At 38.2% G+C, this 26,712-nt stretch overlaps 1 protein-coding gene across 1 annotated transcript; it reads left to right on the forward strand.

Annotated features, from left to right (window-relative positions):
• Positions 1-1,737: 1,737 nt before the first annotated feature.
• Positions 1,738-26,555, forward strand: GNAT3 (G protein subunit alpha transducin 3). Its single transcript, XM_009513970.1, has 8 exons — positions 1,738-1,855; positions 7,891-7,933; positions 12,374-12,515; positions 16,219-16,376; positions 20,325-20,453; positions 24,541-24,670; positions 24,876-25,029; positions 26,365-26,555. The coding sequence occupies exons 1-8, from the start codon at positions 1,738-1,740 to the stop codon at positions 26,553-26,555; spliced, it is 1,065 nt and encodes a 354-aa protein (XP_009512265.1).
• Positions 26,556-26,712: the final 157 nt, after the last annotated feature.

Here is a 26,712-nt window from a genome sequence, read left to right on the forward strand (position 1 = left end):
TTGCATTGTAAATGTGTATGCAAAAATTCAGCTGTTAACAAATACTGATATTAATTTCTGGCAAAGCATTGCATGGAGCCTGAAAACAGGGCTTCCTGCTCCATTGACTGAGAAGCATATACTGAAAAAAGCACAACTGCAGATCTCTATTGCACTACGTGGTCTTAATTTTAAGTCTGAGAAGACCCTCACATTGAATAGGGTGAGCACATCAAAGGACCTGTCTTTTCTCAGAAGACAGCGCTCTCCTGCTCTAATGACACAGAACTTATTAGTGCCAGTGATGATCTTTCTTCCTCTCACTCTCATCTTCCCCATCCAGTACCTCTACATTCCTCATACCTACATTCCTCTTACATCCAGGATCCACCTACTTCTGGTGTAGAAAGTTGCTTTTCTATAGGAAAGGATGAGTTAAATGCTTTGCCTCAGGCCCTCTTCCTGATTTATCTTCTGACCGAAAAATAGGTCTAACATCACTCTGACTGACCTGTATGCTTCTATTTCCCTTCAATATCGTTTCCAGGCTAAATCGTATAAGCTTACATACTGTAAAGTCAGAGTGTTATTGGCTATTACTAGTCAATAATTTTAAAAATGTAATATCATTTTTTGTTTGTATGTTTTATATCATTTAAATACTTTGTAAAGTGAATAAGTACAATATTACAACTAATTATAGTATTGCAGACTAAAGAGGTTTATTTTACTGAAATTCTTAATCTGAAGAGAAGGGACCAAAAAGGAAATATTTTGGATCGTTTAGTCCTGCCAGTAATCCTACTGTTACCCACTACCACAATATCACAGTAGATTTTATTTTCTCAATATATTGCTGACACCACATGCCAATTAATATTTCCACCGTATTGCATAAAATGTTTCTACATTACTGCTGCACTATGAAGAAACTAAGATGAAATTATTACATCAGTGGGGAGAATCTGACCTGTATCCTTTCTTACACAAAGAAGTTGTGGTGTTTTCAGCCAAAACTGATAACTGGTAATAATTTCTTAGAAAAATGGAAGAGACTATGATATTCATCAAGGAATGGCTACACAAAAATATCCCAGAGATATTACAAATTGCAGGAAATTATCCATTACCATAACAAGAAAATAAATGCACTTGCCATAATATGAAAATGCAGTAAACATTCAGCATGTTAATTAATAATTCAAAACTAAATATATCTTAACTATATAAATCCACATTGTGCCATTTTTAAATAAAGAATACACATTTTTAGAGCTACAACCACTGAGGAAGATGAAAAATAAATTATGCAAATGTTTCGAAGACATGTAAACTTGGTTTTGCTTCAGGGCACCAACACTGATTCACAAGCTGAAAAATTTTTCATAGAGTTAAGTTATTCCCAATTTTATTGTTTCAGGATATTCTGCACATTTCTTTGAAGCATGTGAAGCTGGATCTTTTCTGAAGAAGGACAAGATCCATTCGGACCTTGGTTTTACTCTTGAATGGTTCATTTTAATTCTATGACATCATAACAGTACGTTTTTATGCCCCTACATAAATCCTTGACTGCAGCATCTCTAGATCATGTGATAGGTGAAAAGAAACCATTTGATCTGAAAGCTGAACACAGAGGTTGAATGGGATTTTTAAATTTTCTTGAGGCACGGACTGTTGTCTTTTTTCTGAATTAAAGCAGCTAGTCTGATAAGAAGCAAATCAGCTGGACAAACAACGGATTTTTAACACCTCAAGATGGGCAATGGAGCCAGTTCTGAGAGCAAGGAGTCATCCAGGAGATCCAAAGAACTGGAAAAGAAACTCCAAGCAGATGCTGAGAAGGAAGCCAGGACAGTCAAACTACTACTGTTGGGTAAATAGAATAAAAATTGTTCATAATGCTTTTCCATTAAGGGGTTATTTTGCTCTGGAATTACATTTCAGTACAACGAATTTCCCACCTCATTATTTATTTGAAGCAAACTATCCTGTAATATATGCACAAAAATGTTTTCTAGTTGTGAACACTCATGAAGCAACCAATTAAGTCACAAGGAACAGGTTGAAAATGGCCATGCCACTGCATATATTAAATCTTAAATTTTATAAATCCTTAACTTTGAAAAGATTTGAGAAATGAGTACCTACTGTTAGAATAAATGTTATGATGTTTACTTACACAGACATCTTTTTTTTCAAGAACCTATGTGCATTGATTTGCAGGGTTAAGTAATATAACTGGTTACACAGAAAACCCACAGGTGTCACAAGCTATCAATATTGTTTATTTTCCAACTGTTGCACTTCAGTTTTTACAGAAGCAGAAAGTGACTTAGAAGGACTTTTTTGTGTATAAAAATATTATTGTGGAAATAGGAATGGAAGGTTGTGTAATGAGATGAATACAGATGAATATTCTCACGACTAGTACTTTTAGTCCACAGGATGATCAATTTATTAACAGACAGATGGTGTAACAGCAAAAGAAAAACTTTTTCCTTGATACAGATTTAATCTTCTTTTGTTCTATGGTGCTGCATAGCCTATAAGAAATATCCAAGAGCACAATAACACTGCCACCATCTTAATATTTTTCTTCTAAGAGTATGATGCCTGCTATGACAGTTTACATTGGTTTCACTAAACACATAGAAAAACAGCCTTTGATCATTGAAATGTTTATCTTTTTTCTCCACTGTAACCACAATGCTGACAAACGCTTTCAAACTGACATTCATTCAGACATAGCTAGATCCCTTCAATAAAGTAAATCGGCTTAACTGCTATTTTCTATCTTATGCAAAAGTCTGTTTATACCTGCTGAGAATTTAACTACTATTATTAATAAAGAAATAAGAGAAAAACACAACCATGCAGGTTCTCAATTAATAATAGGAAAGTAGCAGTTTGATACACTTTATGTACAATCAGTATCCAAATTGCGGTTTACAAAGTTTTACAGTCCAGGGGAGAATATGAAGATTTTATGTTCCATATTCATACAAAATATTGTCCCTACTAAGACAAGCTTGAATTGGTCAAAACCCAGAATATTTTCATTTAAACTTTCATAAAGTTTCAATACTTTCTATATACTCTTACAAAAAGGAATTCGCATATTGAGTGAGAGCCAGGGTCCAACTACTCCAGCATCCTGTCTCTGACCTTACCCAACACAGATACATGAGGAAGATGTAAGAAATCCTTTAAGAGGGATTTATAGGATAAAAAGGAATTTATAAGATAAAGAGGAATTTATAAAGTAGGCAGTTTCATTATATATTTTGATCTTCAAGCCTTCATGTCCTGGCAGTAGTACTGGAGGCTATCTTATACTAGGACACAAACTAAATTACCCCTCCTAGAACACATGTATGTATTTAGTATTAAGAACTTCAGTTTTTAATGTCTCCTAATGTTCAGATCTGGGCCTGTTATCTTTAGATACCTCTGAGGTGATCTTGGAAATTATTCAAATTTTACACTTCATAAATCAAGGGCAGCTCCATTCAAACCAAACAGCCTAGTCCTACCCTAGTTCTAGGTTTCTGTTCATCCAGACCATATGTTGCCTCTGTATTACAGACCAGATGTCACCATTGTTTCTTTTGCAGCAGGCAGACTGGTAGAAAATACTCTGGAAAAAATGGATATGTATATCATAAGTTTATCAGTGTGATCATTATACTCTTAAAATGTAAAAAATAAAATGCATTCTGGCCATTTTCTGAGAGGATCATTTAAAATCTAATGTGATCTGTCTGTGTCCTCCAGTAGGTCCCTTTACAAAAAATGAAATGATATCCAGAAAACAAAGACATTTGTTATGTAAAGTTCCATGATCTGGGCAAGCACATTATCTGAGTTGAGGTGAAAATTTACAGTTTATATGACGTGCACATAAAAACTGCACATATAAACCAGGGGAGGTGGAAAATTATGCCACTTTCTGCCATTCTTCACAAGTTGTTCAGAAGCCAGGAGGGTTAAGGCCCCTGTGCCAGGTGTTCCAATGTTGGGAAGGCCATCCTTCTGCCCTACCTTCTCAACAAACCTAGCCTCTATATGTTTATACTTCCAAAAAATCTGATTGTTTTATGAGTCTGGAACAAACTCCAAGGTGGAAGTTGTATTATTTCCTTTGTATCAGGGCCATAGCTTGCCTAACACATCATATGTAGTTTATACACTTTGTAGGAGGTCAGCTTGGAAATTATTTGTGTGCAAAGTACAGCCCACATTTTAAACGTGGCCAAAACTGTTGATGCTTACAGTCATGTTTCACAGAAATAAGAACTTAGCTTCAGTTTAAATAATCACTAGACCTGGAACTTATTTCTCTTCAAAATATTATTCTATGGCCTCATTGTCTACAGTTTTCCATGGCAGGACAAAACTCACCCTCATTTGAGCTGGTCATCCTCAGCTCACTTTACTGAGAAATACTCACTTTTAGGGCACAACTCACCTAATTTAATTTAAACATCTGCTTCAGGGTGACAAAAATTGAAGCTGTTGGTTTATTTGTTTTAGTTCTAGTTTTACTAGCAAATATGTTCCTCCACTGGCTATAAGAGGTCTCTGATAAATAGTCTGAATGTAGAAGTTTATAGTATAGGCATTTAAAACCAGTTAATCAGCTACTGTCGTACTGAAGTCAGGTTTAAGTTCAGGTTATTAACACCTCCCCTGGAAGGAAAGGCCTTGAGCACACAGATGGCCCAGTAATCCTACTAACTGGAATACCCCGATTTTGGATTTTTGGGGATGGGGCAGCATTTAAGGACCTTAATTTGCCCATTTCCACCTCAGGATGGTTAGATATTTTCTCTATTTTATTTCTCCCATGAAGAATGTTCATTCAGTTTGGTAAAAGGATCAGGAAGATACAATTTCCTCTCTAGTTCACAGTTTGCAGAGCTCCGAATGGCATAGACAAGGCTCAGGCAGAGCTGTAAAACCTTTTCTGATTTTAAGATTTTCTTTTCCTATTTTTTGCTGTTTCATGTCACTGTCAGTGACTTTTGTGACAGGTTTCAAACAAAATATTCACACAGTAGGTTTTTAAATGTCCTTACCTTGATTGTGAAAGCTTTCCTAAATCAAACCTTTGTTTCCACATAAATAATAACTGTAAAGAGACAATAGCTCTTGCTTTGAGGCACAAAAGAAGCCTTTTATATATTATATAAAAAGAACCATCTTCAACAGCTCAGCAGATGCTAACCTTGAAATGGGCTTGTACTCTCCCTAGTTTCCACAACTATTCAAACAAATTCTTCTTAGAAAACCAGTAATGTCAAGTTACAGCTAAGGTCCTGGGTTCTGTTCTTCTTTGAATTTGAGAGATTCTCACTGGCTTTCAAGCTGCCTCTATTTTTTTTCTTTGTTTCTGCTCTGTCACTGTGCCTTGGTGGCCTGCAGGGAAGTGGTCAGGCAGTCCCAGCGCAGCAGGGCAGCTCTTGTCAGGCTGCTGGGGAACGGCTCCTTTGCGGCTTGGAGCCTGCAGCCATGCTGCACGGCACATCTTGTGTCTGCTCTGCAGCCCCACCATGCCCAGAAACATAACGGGCTTGGGACACGGGGAACTGCAGTTCGAAATGTCCAAAACAAGAAGAGAGGCAGGTTACAGTAGCCAGACTGCTCTGTGTAGAGCACCATGCTGAAGGTGGATGTCATATGCCCAGGGCGTGGCAAAAGTCATCTCTGGGAAGAAGATTGGGAGCAAACCTCCATCAACCTTACCGGCAGTGGGGACATCTTTCAGATCCCAAGAGCAGGGCTACAGTTTCAGACACTGACCAAGATTTCTGTGCCCTTATTTCCTGTGCATTTATCTATCTCAAGGAAACTTGGCATCCAAAAAGAAGCAAAGAAATCAGAGGTAAATTTGAAAAAGCGAAATCTTAAATATGTGCAAAGCAAAATACAGGCTATTGCATATTATCCCTGGTCCCTATCAGGCTGAGCTTCACAGTGACAGAGCTCTTTTCAAAAGCCAGTTAAACTTTCCAAGCTTCAGGACAGGACTAAGTTTAGCCTAAGTTCTTGTCTTTTATTCAGAAAATCTGGGCTCAATTATAATTGACCTTGTCGCTGCCTCCTAAAGGGAAGCTGCCTTCAGATCCCCGTGCAGTCACGTAAGGGCTACCAGCTCTTGCTGCTGTTTGTGTGAGCAGAAGGCTACTGGGCAGGTGGAAGCGCAGCCCTGTCCCCGCTCTCCCATCCCTGGGCCCTGGCCAGAGGAGCAGGCTGCACAGGAGCAGGGAGGAAGGAAGCAGGTGCAAAGTAAATTGTTTCTGACCCATTTCCTGGAGTGCAAACGCTGCTACGACTAACACAGTACTCTGGAGAGAAGCCAAAGTCTGAGAGTCATCTGCTGTTTAGATAAAGGCATTACTGGATCATAAATTAAAGATGAGCAGGGGTAGAAAAATGCACCCAAAAGATATAAATTATGCCTCCCACTCTTTTTTAACGTTGCCTTTCAGATCTCGAAGAGAAATTCACTTACATGTTATGCTTCCTGACATCTTTCCATGAGGTAAAAGTATGAATTCTCAGCACAGCCTGCTCTCTTCCCTACAAAAAGTGTAGCAAACGCCACCTTGCTGACAGGGCTTTACCAAATTCTTCAGATGGGCATTGAAGGAATAATAGATGAACGATGGCAAATTTGCATTTTTTCCAAACTGTGGCAGATGGCAGCATCAGCCCATTTTGCATAGGCTCATTTTTCTGTCACACTTTCTGCTGTTCACATCATGAGCTTTAGAAAATGCTTTGCGTATGGTTTGCTCTCTGTTGTGATTCATTTGAGTAAATTAATCCCTGTCATTTAAATGTTATTAGCTTTACAAAATCTGTTTGGAAAGTCTGTAATCAGTTTGTTCTGTTCACTGAGAAGCCCTCAATTAAAATAGCTATGACCCAGATTTCCTCTTTTGTGAAAAGTATTTGACACTGTCCAGTGAGGTAAATGATAATCTGCAAAAAGAAAAGCAGTGATGAATCCTGTCCCATGGATTCACAGTCAAAATTAAATCATCTCTTCAGGTGCTTTCATAATCTGTCTCTTGTTTGGCAGTTCTTGCCAGGCCTCACGACTGATGGTAGTCACTTGCACTGATTTCCAGTGGGGACAGTTTGTGTGGTGATTACTCACTTTGCATGAGATAAGAAGGGCAAAAAATCTCCCACCAAACCTGTGCTCTAGCTCTGCAACTGGCTGTGCGAGCAAATGCCTGCACCTCCCAGCCAGCTGTGGGGAGTTCCTGCAGAATTGTGCCCAAGCTGGATCTGTTGCATAGCTCTTCCAGCCACACTACTTCATAGCAGACCATGGGGCAGAGGACCTGGCAAAACACAATGTCAAGGCATTTGCTCATGTGCTGCCAGCACATCATGAGCTAGACCACATGCAAGTCCCCACATTCTGTTTTTCCAGTTGCTCAAAGAGGCTGGTTGAAGAGCATGGAACTGGATGGTTTGGCTTACACAAGGTCATGATACATATTAAATTAGCAGCTACAAAACATGTAATGAAGGGATGCTGTCAGAAGATGTAGTTGGTTCATGTCTTTCTGCCCACCTGCTGTGGATGAAATCAAAATATGACCATATTTTATTTCCTTGATAATTAAAGAGTCTACATTTTTCTCTTAATTGACTGAATGAATGTTCTTTTCTTTTCAAATGTCCCTTTTCTTTTCAGGATTAGTTTTTTTACCAAGATTTCATTCTTTTTAAGTCTGAATGTACACTAGGGAGAGTTATAGTTAGTACAATGGGGAACTAAAACATCTGTATGTCTCTTCATAGATACAAAATTCTGTGTTGCAGAGAGTTATTTTTAATACTTGTTACTTATTCACGTATCAACCAAATCTCAACATTCCCCTTCTGCAGGTGCTGGAGAGTCAGGAAAGAGCACTATTGTAAAGCAAATGAAGTAAGTATATGAATATTCATATCAGTTGTTGAATCTGGCATTTGTAGTATAAGCAATCTAGCTAATGTCTTATTAAAATGTTTATGCTTATTTGAATAAAATGCAAAGAAAAGCCATTCAAATCAAGTTCTCATTCAACCACACAAAGAAAAATACAAAGTGACTAAGACAAACAGCTGGATCGGTAATCAGATCTGTCTGATCAAATCATGCACTGGCCCAACTCCTCAGTGAAGACCAGGGAACCTTCTTCATCGGCTTTGGTAGGAGTTACAGTACCGTAGTGAGAACATGAATGCGTAAGACCACCAGCCATGGCAGATCCACTTAGCCTAGTGTCCTGTCCGCTGTAGTAGCTAATGAAGGATGTTTCCAGAAGATCATCAAACCAGACTAGCAAACACAGGAATACTCATGCTGGATACCCTGAGAGTATCTGATGATCTGTGACTCAGGCACCATCCTAAACCAGAGACGGTATCACTGTATTTAATAGCCCTCAGTTAATTCATGCTTATGTTTCTCGTGAATCTTTTTTGAACCAATGTAAACTAATAACTTCCACAATATTCTATGGACCGAGTATTTGGTTAGGAAGATCTTGTGACTGCACCATAAATCTACTATAAGGATACTTGTATATGTTTGTTCAAAGTGCACATGGCGCCACACAGATTGAAGTCTGTATTATTTCCCTTGGCTTCAGAGGAAGGTCAAATTTGTGTGTGTATGTGTCCATTTATAATTTACTATCACAGTATTCTCACATATAATAAAACAGGCTAAAACCAATTTAATTCATGTTATTCATGTTATTCTTTTAAGGGTAGCCAAAATACTAATCGTGTATCTGGTTTAAGTAGATAATCCACCTGAGTTCAAGAGATGACAGGCAGCAAAAATCCTCCTTCACTGTCTAACCTGCTAAAATATTGCTATTGTATCAGCCTTATTTTCATAGACAGTATCCAGGTCTGCTTCCTAGACCTGTCTAAATACAGAAAAAAATGACATAAGAATTGCAACTGTTTAGACATGACCCTATTTTGTAAGCACCGATCTATTCCTGGGTAAAAATCAAGCAGACTATTTTATAAAATCAGTAATGCTATTCTAAATTTAAGTTTCCTAACTATTTCATGTCATCACCAATGCATTTTAAAGAGTGAAGTAAGTTATGTTATGTCATAAGAACAATTTTCTATTTAAGCAGCTCATTTTGTAATAAGACAGATTCAGAACCATCCATGAAATATTTTGCTAACTTCTTTGTTCCATGGTGGATAATTTATTTCTGTTTTGCGTTCCAATCAGGAGACCCTCCCTGTTCAGCAAACCATTGAAATATATTGTGTTGAAAGCTTCCCCAAGTAGAAGCAGATTAAAGATGTTCCTCTGAATTGAGCACTTCAAGAAGGCTGATAACCCTTAACAGCACTGAGGAGGGGGCAAAATATGGCAAAGCTGAGAGTAGTTGTGCATTTATGAGCTGTCAACTTGATCACAAATATGAATTGTTTTACAAGAAAGCTGTTCATGAAAATTATCATTTTTCATATAAAATGTCATCTTTCTGTTACAACCAAGAACTTTTTTTTTAAAAAAAGGGATTTTTTTAGTAAAAAAAATTCCAGTTACTAACTTTTTCAGTGAAGGAGAACATTTTCTAGAGAAGACTGATAGCTGCTTACAATATAAATAGCTTTCCTGAAATTACAACTTTCACCACATTCAGGGTAATTTTATTCCTATTAATGTAATATTCTGATTCATAATTTCCAGACTGAATATTTCAAAGTTAAATCCTTCCACAAAGCTTTGCACAATATTTTCTGATGTTCAAAATCTAGATATGCAGCAAGGCCCTAAAAAGGTTAGGATGGTTATGAGGGATAACTAAAAAGGAAAAAAGAAAAAGCTTCTCTGGAGCTCTGTGCTTCTGACTAGATCATTTCCAATATATGATCTAAATATTTTAAAACTAAATTGTGTATTTCTGTACTATGTCCTAAGTTAGCAGTACAAACTTACTACAAATAATTCAGCAAATGAAAAGGAGGAAGCAAAATAATTGGTAACTCATCATGCCTGTTGAGATTCAATCAACTCCACCTATCTGGTGAGAAGCCCTCCTTGCGTGAAAAAAACCCAGGAGTTTAATTTTTTCCTCCAATAGAAACATCATTTTGATATTATGACTGGTAGCCTAACACCTCATACTTTCAGCATCCTGCATTTACTTTTTAAATGTTGTTTGTATTTTCAAGGAGGATCATGGAACAAAATTTTACCATTTGCTAAAATGCTCCTTCTGGCCATACAAGATGTCAACCTGTTTTACAATACTTCCTTCAGAATGATAGACCTTTAACACAAGTAGCAAAATTCACTACTGATTTAACTGGCTGGCTAACATACCTTCTGCCAGAGGACATAAATAGATTATTAAAAAAAAAAAACCAACAAACCAACAAAAGAACCCTCAGCAAAACCCATGAAAATCCTCAAGCAAAACCAAGTTTTCTTTCTATAATTACAGAATCTAGTTTTATTACAGAATCTTATATTTTCTTCCTCCCTTTGTTCTTCAGAGAGAAAGCATGAAAACAACATATAAAATAACCATTTGTGGACTGTGTTAGGGCCTTTCTTCTCTCCATCTTCTTTCTTTCCATCCATCTTCTCCAGATGTTACATAAGACTGAGAAGAATATGCTTAACTACCAGTTCAAGGTTCAACTTTGATGGAAGCTGAAATTATTTCCTGTTAAAGGTGATCTGACCCATTAAAGGAGGTCACCTACACCAGTGGGGAGCTCTTGGCTCCAATGGCACTTCAAACACAGGACATTGCTCAGGCCATCCCCAGGCAGCAATCCAGACTATCCAGTTGCACTATCATGGAGCTTTATTAGACTCCACCAAGTGAATAAGCCTCCCCTCTGAACACATCTTATTATTTCATTGAAATCATGGGGTTGACACAGGGATACATGGATATTTCAGAGGATGGCAAAAAAAGGTTCACTAGTAAACCAGACTGCAAAACACAGCTCCCCTTTTTCTTTCTCCCAAGTTCAACAGGATTCCTTTGAATCTTGCAGATTCACTTGAATTCACACTGAAAAAAAGCATTCAAAAAACCCAGAGCTTCAAAACAGAGTTTATAGATTTACCTGGTCCAGAAGTGATTGGGGAAACATTTTGAGAACCATTTTTTCCTACAGATACTATTCCTACAGACACAATAATGAAACTTTTGAATTTTCTGATGTCCATAAGTCAGAGAGATGTTAAGACACATACAATTGTAATGTGGGTTTTGTGCGTGTGTGTGAATTATTTTCGGACAGGGCTGACTTACCTCCTTGAAGGGAAAGTCTCCCCAAGACACATGCCTACACTAATTCTGGGGTAACCTGTCAGATCCTTTCTCATCACCCTTTTCTACTTGTATAGCTCTGTACAGACTATCTCTGGCAAGAGACAGGGAAAGAAAAACAAGCCACAACACCCAGAAATTATTTATTTAATAACCTGGCCTTCATCTCTGAACAACTGAGGTGAGGAAGAGTAGAGCCTTGGTTCCAACAGCAGCCAAAGCAGTTTGGTGTCTGTTCATTGAGAGTACACTACACCAAAACAGGTGAAGTTTTCATCCTTTTTCACAGCTCATGGAAAAAGATGTCTCTGAGTCATGAGATAATCTGCCACTGGTCTTGGAGAACTTTTACCACATGCCATTCTCCAGTCAAGAAGGATTATGAAATTATAATCCCTCTGTCAGATTAATTGAATTTGACTGATAAGGTTCTATGTTTGCTGGAATACAGGCCAAATCCTCTGGAGTAATATGCATGTCCCCAAAGCCTGTAGATAATAACAGTGACACCTTTCAACAACTAGAAATTGTAACTGATGTACAAAGAAATATTAAAGACTTTTTTTTTCTTGAGGATGTACCTCACAGTGCAGAAATATTTTTTGCAAAAATTTTTCTACTTTAGGTAAGATTCTGGATAAAAATGAGAATGATTGAACAAGCAATGTGACAGCTCATAACTAACATTGATGATTCCAATAATAAAAGATTTGCGTTCTAAATACAGCTAGGCATCTTGCCCTTTATCCACCAGAATGGCTCTGGGTCTTTTACTGGATTCATACATTATCCTACACGGCAGAAAACCAAATCCTATTCACTCAGACTGGGAAGTAAAAACCTAGCCTCATAAATATATCTTCACATAGTTGCAGAAACTGGTGTTCACCTGTTCCAGCAGAATAAGCAGATCAGCCATTGATAAATGCTTTTCCAAGGGCCAGATGGATTAAGTTCTTTCTCACACTGACCACAAAACCATCTGATCCAACTTTAATTACCTTCTTTTTTTTTTATAATGCATCCCATAAACCTTTTGCTTTCTATTTTTGCACCAGGATCATCCATAAAGATGGTTTCACCTACCAGGAACGCATGGAGTACAGACCTGTCATTTACAGTAATGCGGTGCAGTCTATCCTGTCTATTGTGAAAGCAATGACCAAGTTAGGAATCAGTTATGAAAACCCAGCTAGAATTGTGAGTATGATGCCCTTTCTCTTGAAATTGGCATGAGAATACATTTTTTGTAATATGATAGCAGAGACTAGTAGAACAAAGAGGCTTCAGTATTTGCTTTGTAACAGTGGAAACTAAGTACTACTTGAGTTATATGCAGGAAGATGTTCTTACGTCTTGCAAAGGTCTAGCCTTTGCATAAACTGCCATTTTGTTGGTTACAAAACAAATGTTCCACCATCAGAGACAAAAGAAATTTAAAAAAGAACATTTTCTTAGCTGCTTAGTCACTTATTTATTGCTATTGGGAAATGTAATAAACATTTCCTTTTTATGAACAAACCTTGGGGCTCAGCCATGTAAGGAAGGGTCATCTAGACATGTTGGGAATATTTCAGTTTGGCATTGCTCCTGGAGCAGAGAATTGCCCATTGTACAGACGCAGCACTGGTGCATTGGCACTGCAGAGAAGTGGAGTCTGACCTTCCTGGCATGGTTAGCAAAATCCTGTGCAGGAGTGCATAGAGGAAAAGCCCCAGTAAGAAGACCTGCTATCTTCTGGCAATGACCCTGAATTTTCAGGGACAGAAGTAAAGCAAAACCACATACTTTTCTTCTCAGTGCAATGATTTAGTCTATTGCCTGTAATTGGGACCTTGTTGAGAATTTCTCAAAGGCCTGGCAGAATACCAGCTGGTTCCAGTTTTGGCAAATTCTCCCTATTCCCTGGGGGTTTATCTTAGAGGGAATTATCTCTGCTTATCTGAAAGACCTTTTCTTGTTCCAGAAGTCTACATTTCATTACAACGACATGTGGCACTTTGACCTACAAAATGATAAACAAAAGCTTCAGAGGTTACTAAAGCTCATACAGTGATTTGACAAAATAGAAACTAAATATTTTCTTCCTATTTTCTTCCATGGCTGCAAGTAATTCAAACAAACGTAATGGTGCCCAAGAGCAGCACATGGTAAATAGGCCCATGTGAATGTGCTGCAACTTGTTCTGTCTCCTCAGTTGTGATAGACACATATACTGCATAAAGACCCATCTAGAAGTCTACATGGCCTAAGAAAGCTGAGCCTTGCAGCACCTAGCCACAGGTCCTAGCTCAGCCTCTGAAATCCACTACATAGTCCAGATTCTATTTGCCACTGTAACTGAGATATGTTCTGCCTGAGCCCTGGTACTTCAGCCTCTTTTCTCAGCCCTGCCAAACTTTCTGAGAGGTTTATACATGGTCACTCATCATTTATCAGCTATTCCAGTTTCATAGACATTATTTCCAAGGGGTTTTACAGCCTGGGGAACTGAGAACTGTTAAATAGCCCAGTTCATTTCTTCATGTTATATATAACCAAATGCAGAAAATTCAGCATTTCTAAGTTTATCATTGATAGCACAGGAAGCCCACTCTTACTGTCATTGGCAGAATAGGTCTCTAGGAATACAGCTGAATACACCTGTATAAAACATTTGCGGTGCCTGCCTACTTTTCCCCCAGAACCATGTAAGAGCAAACTGGATATGACTTTTAAAGAAAGTTTGGTTACATTTATTTGAGTAATCAATAAACATTGCCCTTTTTTCCAAAAACAGACTTAGCTTACATTTTCTGTAAAATCATAAGCCATTTATAGAATTACAGAATGAAAGAATGGTAGGGGTTGGAAGGAACCTCTGGAGGTCACCTTGTCCAACCCCCCTGCTTGAGCAGGCACACCCAGAGCAGGGGGCACAGGAACGCATCCAGGCGGGGGGTGAATGTCTCCAGGGAAGGGACCCCACAGCCTCCCTGGGCAGCCTGTGCCCCTGCTCTGGCACCCTCACAGGGAAGATTTTTCTCATACTGAGGTAGAACTTCCTGTGTTTCAACTTGTGTCCATTGCCCCTTGGCCTGTCATTGGGCACTAAATGGCTTGATTTGATATGATATAAGATATATAGGATTTTATTTCATCTGGACTTTGTTCTTGCTATGTTCTCATCCAGATTTAGCTGCTTAAAGTCATCTAGTCCACAGGCTGGGCTTATCTTGGGCCTGAAAGGAAGGGGTTTATCCATGTTCCAGCACTGCCTGCAAATGGGTCTTACTGGTCTTGAAAGTGTCTTAGCATGTACTTTGAACAAAATCTGTCCTGGGGAGAGAGGTATTTTTTTCTTCCTAAAGCGCCATTACAATCTATTTTTAATATGAAAATCAGCTAAAGTCTGTCTACATCCCAGAGAGAAACAAAATGTTATATAAATCAGGTTTCTGATAAAAAATCTGACACTATCTTCCTTTTTTTATGTAAGAATCAAAATCCACAGTTGCCACCTTTTGCATAATAATCGATGAACATTTACGGTAGTCCTGGAGGCTCTGAGCTCAAGGCTATTTAACCAACATATCCAACGCTGAAGGAGCATAGCTATAATCATTAAATGATATGTGATATCTTGAAGGAGAAGACATAACAACTCTTATCTTGAAGCCGAACAAATGTGCGCCCTGGAGAGCAGCCCTGGAGACAAATGAGAGGTGCACAGGAGAAAGCATGACTCAGTTCTGCTGATTCCAGAACTAAGCGAGAGGATGGGGGTGTAAATGGAGCCGATGTTGTTTAATGTAGAAGGGCAATTGTACATCTGTTGTCCTTCCTCTTTCAAACTAAGGCAATTCTCTGGTGGTTATTTCGCCCTTTTTTTCCTCTTTCTCCATGCTAACCCAGTTTCTCCAATACTTCAGAAAACCTGTAGGGTTTTATTTTTGATCAGTCTCTGACTTTTGCAAAGTTTCCATAAACTGCAATTTCTATTGCAACACGAAGATACAGTACGTTCCTAAAATGAATTTGTTACAAGTTATTGTGAAGATGTTTTCTATTTTTGAATAAAACATATTCCCTGCCAAATTCTGTCAGAATCCATCAATACTTTTGCAACTATTGACTGCAGGTCACTTCAGTAGTCTACTTACATGGCTAGGAAGGAATTATATCCTGTAATTATCCACTGCTGTGACAGTGTATCAAATGACCCTCTTTTAATCATGCTCTCTATTTAGAGTACATTCCTAAGCTGTTAACAACAGAAAATAAATATTTTTAATGTAATACATTACTTGAAGTCTTTTTGGATTGACTGCAAAAGGAACAAATTATGAAATAATAGGTTTAAAATATTTGGGATTTTATTCAGTTACATGTTTCTTCTTCCCCAAATAAAACAACACGGGGGAAATGCATTCACTAACTATATTCACTTTGCCACATTTCTCACTGTGGCCTAAAGCTAGAAATTTTTTCTTCCAAATACATTCAAAAATATATTTGGCCATATATTTCTGCTTTGATGTAGTTATACTATCTTGAAGCTTTAAATATACTTTTTAATTTAGTTTTTGATACCCAACTATTCTGTCTTACAATAAAAGCCTTCCTTCCAAGTTGGGTCTTTTGTGAACACCTTTTGTAAGATGAAACTGAGATCTTGTAGGAACAAAACAAAACAATAAAAGGAGGAAAACTGTGTATCACAATATAAGTCTAACCTTGGCACTAACTAAAGGGAAGTGAGCTTGTAGAAGGATGCTTGCATGCACAGGCGGGTTCAGCTACCTGGAAAAATCAGTGAAAATGAGAAATTTTACCCTTACAGCTCATTGTAAACCAAGCACACCTTCAAGGCGGTGGAGGGGCATGGTGTGCTTGCACAATATTTACTGAAATTTCTCTTTAGGAAGATGAAAGGAAGCTGCATGCCATGGTAACTACTCTGGAGGATGGAGACATGCCTTCTGAATTGGTTGAACTCATCAAACAACTGTGGAGCGACAGCGGGACCCAGGCCTGCTTCACAAGGGCAGCGGAGTACCAGCTCAACGACTCGGCAGCCTAGTAGGTGACACCAGCTGCAGGTGCTGAACAGCTGGCTATTACCATAGCAGACCGTATAGGAAGGCTTGTGACAAGAACCCTTCCTCTAGCAGAATAGCCTACAAAAATTATTCCTCATTAACCTGAAAAAGAATGAGGGTTTTTACTAATGTTTATAATAGATTAGAAGTGTTTAACCAAAGGAAACATGTAAAAACAAGGAGCCATTTGTTTCTGTGAGATTGTTTAAACTGTAAAAAAACCCAAACCAAAACCAAAACAAAACCCCCACACAAACAAAAAAAAAAACCCCAGGCTATTCTGTCTCTAAGTAATTCTAAGATTGACAAAATAAGGGAAAAGGTGAAATGAAACAGATTAGGTTCTACCTAGAGTTGTACTTTGAATGTATAATTTTCCAAGCTGCTAAACGTAACTCTGGACAAAACTATTAAAAGTTCCCTCTAAACTAATCTGGCTGCATGAACAGCTGTTCCCTGGGCCATTACTGTCTCAGCATCCAGCTGGTCTTGGCAGCCACTCCCCAACCCGACAGCCCCAGTTCCCTTTCTGCAGCCTGGGAGTTGGCAGGCACACAAGCAGGGGACTAGGGCTGCTCAGCTCCGACCGCACAAAGGGTCAGCATTCAGCTGGGGTGCATCTCCTATCTTAGATACAGTCAGTAAGCTTAGCTTTTCAGGAGTCCCTGGTTTGGTTGCTTCTACAGCTGTTCTTGCAGGCTAGAGTGGTCCTGCTCTGCTGTTTTCTCCCCAAGGTGATACAAGGCCCAGAAGGGAGGTGTCACCTGGGATGGAGTTTTCCTAGAGTGCATAAGCCTGACCCTCAATGTGGGGCAGAGTGTTGTTCCAGCTGAGGTCCACCTTCCAAGATCTGCAGCTGGAGGTTTCTCTTCTCCTGCAGCTGCTTCTACAGGCTGAGGGCACCTGCAGAGGGAAACCTGACAAGGCGTGGGGTGTCCCTTCTACTCAGTGTGGGAAGGCATGACCAAGTCTGGGCCAGGAGCCAGGCACACTGAAGGCAGTAATAGCTCACTAACTGTAGATAGTAGAAGGGATATACATGAAAATATTAAAAATGCTTCATCTCTTTATATCTTCATAACAGGAATGAAGACCTTTCTGCAAGATAAGTAAACAAAGAAAATATTGCCTATGTAGGTTTGTGCCTGATTTGGCAGTATTTTATGGCAGCCTTGTATCTCTATAGGAACAGTACAGGGTAATATTTTGTTTCCTAACATATCCTTTCTGACTGGCCACACTGCAGTTCTCAGCACTAAAAGCTTGTAACAAGTCAGTCATCATACATAAAAGGAAAACCCTTAATGAAATGAAAAACAAATAAACAAACCCAAACAAAAAAACCGTCACCACCACCACCACAAAACTAACGCAAAAAAAAAAAATTACCTGTTTACCAGCTATCATTCTGGTGTGTACACTGTGCCTGGCAGATTAGGTTTGTTGCCTAAAAAGAAGATAGGACAGTCTAAAGTAATTCCCTGTCAGTGTTATGGGCTGTGTCATGTTTTAACCTGCAACAGCTTTCAGTATCTAAGGGAGCTAGTATAGACTGTTAAGGAGGTAAAAATCATTATTTATTGTTAGAATTACATTAAAACCAACAGTGATATGTTTTTCATCTTCTTGAACACTTCCAAAAATCCTGCTAATCCTCTGCCTTCATCTTGCGGTACCTGATGGTTCTGGAAATCTAGACTTTGGCTCTAAATGTTTAAAATCTACTTCATTTTTGCCCTTGCTTCTGGGTTTCTAATGATCAGTTCAAAACTAGCTAGAGACAATCAACCATCTAATACTACATTTCAATTTCTTTTAAAACTAAAATCCTGTTCCTCAGCTCCTGTGAATCAGCTCCTACACAGTATTGATTTATGCTGTGTAAACTCTGACTATCTGAGGTTATCTTCTCTGAGTCTTTTCATTATTAGTTCATGCTAATAAGTTTGATCACTGCCTTTCCTCTGTGTGTTTTAACTGAAAAAAGTGAGATTTTCCAAATTACAGAAAATCCCCTGTATGTCAAATTTGGCCGGAATTTCTTCCTTAGACTCACCTGGAATAAATCCTGTTTTAAGACAGAGTGATGGGTAAGGCAGGGACAAAATCAGGATTATAAATCATGACCTTAAATATCATTGCACAGCTACCAGTAGTACACGGTGCTCCTTGCTTGCTCAGTCATTTGCCTCTTGAGGTAGCATTTGTGTCACCTAATTCAAGCCAAGCAAAGATCAGGCATTTACACCAACCTACTAGTTTGTGTTCCTTCTTTTGCCAGTGGAGAGCTGGCCTGCAGAGTATCCCCTGGGAGCTGCCTACAGCCCTAAGAAGATTCTGAAGGTGCCTCTCTTGCTCCATTAACTGGATAATTAACTTGGTTTAATTTTTTATGCAATTAAAATTGGCTGTGTTGAATTGAATCTAGGTATTTGTGACTAAGAACTTTATAATGAATTTTATATACAAGTGTTTATTTTAGTGCTCATATGCTTTATAAATTAGAAAATACCTTTTGTTTCTGCCTTCCACAAAGGTGAGCTAAGATGAGTTTGCCTCAGGCCCTACTCAGAGAACCAGAGCTATATTGCTTTTTTTTTTAATAAAACAGATTGTTTCCTAGACTCAGATAATGGGCAAACATTGAATTACTCAGATCAACTTCAGCACACCTTGCTGAGTGGATTCAGTCTATTCAACTTAAAATAAGAAAATCCTATTTTCAAGCATTACTTACAAATCTCCATATGGAAGATGCTAGCTTTTTAAAATTTTTTTTTGTTTTATTTTATTTTATTTTTTTACTTACAGGTATGTTAAATATTGCAGACAAGGGTGATGAGCTATGAGATTTGCTTTGGTAGTCGTCTGGATAAACCGAGAGGCAGAACTTCATGTTGAGCATTTTTGTTAGAGAAGAAAAATAAAAGGCATGAAGCCTAATAAACATTACAGAAACTGTGTTTTGTTTGTCAGAGACAAGAGGCTACAAATGGAAAGGTGTCAACTGGGACATTGAAAGCTTGAAAATGCTCCAACTATTTTATGGGTTTTCTTGTTTTTGGCTTTGTTCTTTATTTGAATATTAGCAGTTAAAGGGTAGGAAGCTACCAATAAATGACCTCTTCTTTTCCTTTTGTTGATTCATAACCTCTTCACTCAGATTCCTAGATCAGCCAGTAGGATTCATAGGCTCTGTCCAGCCACTGAGAAAGCCTCACGCCCCTGGAAGAGACAGGAGAAGGGTTGGTGGTAGGACAAGAACACGCTTCAAAGATCTGGTTTGGATTCTTACTTCATGCAGATTTTACCTCTGTATGCCAGACATAAAACCAGAGAATCCATAGAGAATCCATTCTTTTCTGGGGGACTGTGAGAATGCTAACCTAGGGGGTCTCAGCATCGTTGAAGCTTCTGGTTTTAATTACAAAATTTTTTTTTTAAATTATCATGTACCTTCAGCCCCTAAATGTGAATTCTTCCAAAATATTGTACCCTCCCTTTCACTTAGGAAGGAAGATACTGTTAGAACAGCTCTGATGATAGGCTGCAATAACTTCTACTCAATCTGCTTCTGAAAGATACTTGCGGTTCTTCCCCTGTGGTTGCAATTCCCACCTCCTGAAAGCAAATGGGAAAAAACCCTTTCCTGTCAAGGTAGCTTTTTAATATCCCTGAGGAAAATAAGGATTTTGCTGAACTGAAATTCTCAGAAATATGTTTATTATATACAAATAAGTTAAAGTTCTATATACAAGGAAAAAAAAAGGCTCTGGACTGTGGATCTAGGTTTTATAAAAACCAATACCATTGTATTTAAATGTGTAATTTACATAAAATATTTAAAAGCGACTCAATATGAAGTGATTATGCAATGTTCATGTCACCTTTTGAATTCACCAATCACCATTTCTTTCTGCTTTCCTAGTTACCTCAACGATTTGGATAGGTTAGCAATGCCGGACTATGTGCCTACTGAGCAAGATGTTTTGCACTCCAGAGTAAAAACAACTGGGATTATAGAGACTCAGTTTTCTTTCAAGGATTTGAACTTCAGGTACAAAAGCCATATTTAACAGTCTTCTGTGGTTTTATCTTTCTTAAGAATTTTCTTTGAAAGGTATTGACCTCTTTAATATTGGTAATCCCATTGTGATATCCTTGAGTCCACCCTTATTTAGTAACTTTAATCAGCCAAAAAAGCAAGATATTTTCGTATCAGTACTCCAACTTTAAGCATATAATGGACTGTTAAGATATCTCAGAATATCAGGTTCTAAAAGGACATTTTTACATATGTAAGTGTCTAAAAATCATTATTTGTATCCTGCCATTTGAATAACTGTGACATTTATGAAATTTGCCTACCTAAATGTCCTTAACAGCATGCAAAACATTTGATGACTACTAATTTGCATGCACTCTCAACCTTTCACTCTCTTTTCTTGAGAATGGAAATAACTGCTCTTAACACTGGAATACATTACAGTTGGAAAAAAAAATAACATTTCAGTCCCATGGGAAATTTCATTATTAGCATGCATGCCTTTATGCTCTATTAAGATGAAAAGCAAAATGTTCAGACAAAAATCCTGAAAATAATGTCCCGGAGAAATTTGACTGAAAATAATTGACACTTTCAGATACTCAAGATTTTGTTATGCTTAATGAACCAATTAAAAACATCTAATTCCACATGAAAATGTATTTGAATGAATTATGGTAGTTCCAGTGTTTTATAATGCTCTGCTCTATGGACTGAATTCCATCTAACTCTTAATTTAAAGGCTGGGGTGCATATTGAGGAATGTAATCTAGACAAGAAACTGCAGAGATAGAAGTATAGAACACCAGGATTATAACTTTAACATTTTTCAGTTGGCTTCTTTTTTTTCTCATGTTGCAATTAAACTGCCCCCAAACCATCTATGCTACCACACAGATGCTTTGACGTAACAGAGACTACATATACAAAATAAGATTCTGAAGTAGATGCCCTACAAATAAATTATTATCACCTATTAATACACCGATCACTCGTGAAAATTCAGCACTTACCCACAAATGCTACAGTGCAGTGTTGTAGATATAGTCATCTTTTTCTCTGATTAACATATTTCCATACAGCCTTGTATACTGTAAATCTGAGCACCTTCATTTACAACCAGTTTATGTAAGAAATAAAAGCAAAATCAGGATGGATAAAGAAATCATCAGAATGCAAACCTTCTTTGACATGAATGCCCCCAGTCCTGACATTAGAATATCAGAATTGGTGTCTAGGTCCAACTGAAATGCAACACAACCAAGAATTAAGTTACCTGAGTGTCTGTAAACAAGAGGAAGGTTCCTAATGCCACCACAAACACACAAAAAAACCCCACTATGCTTAGCCTCTCTGGTATGCATCACAGTAGTGTTATGTGAGTAAATTAATTGGTGGCTTTAGGCACTTAAGTAATATGAAGTAAAAACACTACAAAATAGTTTGAGGGTTTTGAGCTGCTGTAGGGATGCAAAACATCTATAAATCCATCTTAACCAGCCAGTTACTGGTACTTTGCATTGCCAGAGCAATGCAAAACAGCTGGGGGATCCTGATGACTCTGCGCTTGGTTTGATAAGTACCAAAGAGAGTAACACTTCCACATTCAGAGTGAGTTTTGGTTGATGTATTTAAATGAGGCTTGGGGTTACAAGCCATACATGGATAAAAAGAAAACATGACCAGATGCTTCATTCACTAAATACTTGTCCCTCTTCTGAATTGAATGAGGCAGAAGATATTTTCTGTCTGTGTAGTAAAAGTCTACATCCCAGTACTGCTCCAGGGAACTGAATTACAGTTGCACAGACAACATTTCTTATTATTTGCTATCTTCTTAGTGGTTAATTTGCTGGTTTAGTGTAATTTAGCTTTCTTCAGCTCTTCAATTTATTTCACTGATGTTGACTTTAATTTCCAAAGCTCAGAACATTCTTAAATATTTTTAAAAGAAGGTCTGATCTTTAGAGGTCCACTCCTGCTGTAATTTCCATTGATGTGCTAGGAAGAGTTTGACGGAAATCAGGCAAGCTTTTAGTCTTCAGGTCTCACTATATGTACCGTTAGGACAAATGAACGTACAGCTAGTCCTGTATCTGTAGCTAAGTTTTCCAAAAGCAGTGCTGGGAAAATATAGAGCTTTCAAGACTAACTTTGACTGTCTTGGTAAAAGAATAAAATCACTTCAGAAATACATTTTCTACCACTCACAGAGGAACTTCAGTTTTACACGTGCATATATTAAGTTCTGGGCTGACATGAGAAGAGCTAAGCAAACTAAGGTTAGTACAACAAAGCTACCCCTAAGCATTCCCCCTGGCCTTGATCTTGTCTTATTTTAACTGACTTCTCATGAATATTCACTGGGCCATATGCTAAAAGCTTGCAGGAAGTGAATATAGATTCATATGATTATGTATGCTTGCAAAACTTAACTGCAGACTAAATTTTGGAGCTTTTTTTCCTCTCCCATAACCCAGATTTCAGAGTTACATACCACAAATCAAGGAAGGTACATAATGCAGGTGACTTTTGGGCACTAATCACAGCCAAAAGTCAAGATGCTTTACTCACACTGACCTCACTCTTCAGTACGCATACTGAATTCAGTAAAGATCCGCTTGGAAGAATGACATTACTGTTATCAAAACCTTGATCCACAAGAGCTTCCTGATTTCCTAATACTTCACATTTATAGACACCCAAGGATCAAAGAGATGAAATGTACTAGAAAAAAAAAAAATTTCTCTAATTACTCCTCAGCTGTAGAAACAGTTCATCATGAGCATTGGGAGGGGTTTCATTTCTTCTAAGCAGGATGAGAAATGATAAGTAACCTTTGTTTCCATCAGCTGCATTGCTGATGGTGAAGAAAAGAGGATCAATAGACTGGAAAAAATGGTGTTTCAATAACAAATTATTCTTGCTCTGTTTATTACTGATATTTTTTCATATAGAATCCCAATATATTTATTGCTATAAAAACTGAGTTGTGCTTAATTTTCCAATACCACAGATGATACATCCAGAGAGTAAAATCTAATGCAGTTTCTTGAAGGAAGGCATAATGCAACAGGGGATTAGGTTTTACAGTTTTAAGTTCAACAACAGGCAGCACAGGGAAAAGTCATCATGCACACAAGGAAACTGAAAAAGTAAGGGTAGGATAAATTTGGTTTTGTACATGTTTTTTTCTCCTTTCTAATACACTTGAAAAGTGTTCATTTCTGGCACCTTTTATGTCAGAAGAATAGATCAATTGTAGCTTTGATAACAGCTCCATCTCAGTTGGGCCCTAATGAGGGCCCTGACTAGGTCCCAGCCAGGTATGCCTAGCTGGCTTTGGATCCCTTATAAAGACTCCATAAAAAGTTCATGTGAATCTACCAAAGACAGTAATTTCTTGCAAAGACTGAAGGAAAATAGTGCAGAAGAGGACAGCCCTGAATTTTCCTCTCTACAAATGGAGGGATTCCAGCCACCCATGAATTGCTGCTTAAACAGCAACTAATGAGATCAACAGGGCAGAGACCCACTTGACAGAGGCGCACGCTGCAGGTTATGCAGCTGATTGCGCCAGGGCAATGAATAGATGATGAAATACAGATCACCACCAGGCAATTAAACATAACCAATGGGTCAACCCATGACCAGCTTCCAGTCACATGCCTTATTGATCAATGTGTCAGTTGACTACAATCAAAACCATGAAGTAACAAATTACCGTGGATTTGAGGGTCTTTTGTCAGTGTTTCACATATGAACTCTGTCCTGAATAAATGCTTGCCTGCAGGGCTTAGTGCTGCACTGAGCTCTTATGCAGAGCCCCACTTCCTCAACATGGAGTGTGACTTAGAAATACTTAATGTATTTCCTGTATGCAGGTAATTAAGCCTTTACATTTCATTTTATGCCAATTACAAAGCTGAAAATAGTACATAGTACTCCTTGACCTGTTGGGATAGAAGCAGACCAATATTTGAGAAAGATGGATATTTGATAGTCATTCACCTCCAGTTGCACTCTGCATATTAACAGCATGACTACGTCCTTACTAGTTAGTGCTTTACATTGTATGTATGTCATTTTTTCTGCAAAGGATGTTTGATGTGGGTGGACAGCGATCAGAGAGAAAAAAGTGGATTCATTGCTTTGAGGGAGTTACTTGCATCATATTCTGTGCTGCGCTCAGTGCCTATGACATGGTTCTGGTGGAAGATAAAGAAGTGGTGAGTCAGAAGAGACAAACAACCCTTTTTGCTGCTAAGTTTTAATGTACTCTCTGATGGCATATCAGGACTTTTCCTGTTCCCTGATAACCATTTAAAGGCTATTATGCTGTATTGGTTCTTGCCAGCAAAAAGCATTACAGTTAAAATGACGTATGGGGACAAGATTTGTCAGTCTCTCATGTTTACCTTTTGCATCTCACAGAACAGAATGCATGAGAGCCTTCAGCTGTTCAACAGCATCTGCAACCACAAGTGCTTTGCAGCTACTTCCATTGTGCTGTTTCTAAACAAAAAAGACCTTTTTCAAGAGAAAATAACAAAAGTTCATCTGAATATCTGCTTTCCTGAGTATAATGGTAAGTTTAGTGTTTTCAGAAGAAAATACATTCAGATGATTAGTGTAGGCCATGCATTAAAGACTGAGACTTTGATTCAGGTCACCTATATATAACCATTTAAATACTAAGCACCTTATGCAAGCATCTAGCCTTTCTTTCAAAAGGATGGTAAGGGACAGACATGACCAGAATCCAATTCATCTACTCATGATGCTTATCCTAGGGTGGGGTCATCGCTCTCTGGAGATGCTTATTTCTCTCTGTTGGCAGTAGAGGAAGCTGAGAGAACTAGAAGTTTCAGATGGCTGAAGTGTGATGAACCCACCCCATATTTTAGTACAAGTCTGTGGCTTATCACTCACACACACCATAACTGAATCCAAGTTTTTTTGTCCCTATTTGGAAAACCCATTCCATAAATGAAGTCTGCCTCTTTTTGTATGTCACAGTAGTGTCTACAGGAAATATAAAACAGCAGCTGTTCCCAGTTGATGGAAGAGAGTATATGAGGCTATGTCAGAAAGTGCCAGAGAAAAATCAAAATCTATCAGTATTTTAGTTTTAACCTAACGTATTTGGGATAGGGAGTGCCCAGAAAGAAGCATACTTAAAGCAATATTATTATTAGAAGATGGGTTCTGTGCACTTCCTGACAACCAGCTCTTTCACTCCCTTTCTCAGGACACATCAACACAGCAACCCAAAACTGCTCAGTGTTTCACTGGGATAATCAAATATTATGTGCTAGACTCAGTGGAGATATGCCACTTTACACTGCCTGAGGCTTCAGACAGGAAAAGAACCAGCAGGGGCTCTCAGCAGCAGCCTGCCTCCAGGAGCCTCATCCTGCTCCAGACCTACAGCGAGTCCACGGTACCAACGTTCAGACTTGCTGCCGTTCCAAAGTACTACCAAAAGGCAGAAAAGCTGCATGAAGAAATTATGACTAAATATATAAGCATCTGGATTTTCCCCTTTTTCCTTCTTCATTTCTTCATCTCTTTGTTTTTGTACTTCCCACCAATTTTGTCTTTTTACCTCTTTCCCTTTGAATTTATGCTCCTGCCTTTTTTCTTCTGTTTCATTTTCTGCTCTCACTCTAAGGCCCTTAACTGTTTCACACTGACTTAGAAACATTCACATCAGAACTAAGGACTTCTAGTTAGGCATTGAAATCTAAATTTAGGTGGGCAATTTAGATACAAAATTTTCATACCTAATGCAAGAAGTTAATTCCCTTTAGAAAAAAAAGTAGAAAGAAAGAAGGAACAGAAAAAAGAATTCTTGTTAGCAGCTGTGAGGAAGTACCAGCTGAAATGTGTCTTCTCTTTCTTTTACTGCTCTCTCCACTAGGATTAAATACATTTGAAGATGCTGGAAATTACATCAAGAAACAATTCCTAGACTTGAACATAAGAAAAGAAGATAAAGAGATATATTCTCACTTGACATGTGCCACGGACACCCAGAATGTCAAGTTTGTATTTGATGCAGTTACAGACATAATAATCAAAGAAAATCTGAAAGACTGTGGGCTTTTCTAGCCATTCATTCCCTTGCTCACAGTGTGATTTCAGCTCAGTCCACTTTCTTCTCTTCATCCTGTGTGCTGACTGAAACAAAAAAGTCTAGGGAAGAAACAATATCAATTAGGCTTTTGTTAGCTGTCAGGTGAAGCCTTGGGTATAGCCTGAGCAGTGT

The sequence above is a fragment of the Phalacrocorax carbo genome, chromosome 1, assembly GCF_963921805.1.
Source record: "Phalacrocorax carbo chromosome 1, bPhaCar2.1, whole genome shotgun sequence".
Taxonomy (NCBI): Eukaryota; Metazoa; Chordata; class Aves; order Suliformes; family Phalacrocoracidae; genus Phalacrocorax; species Phalacrocorax carbo.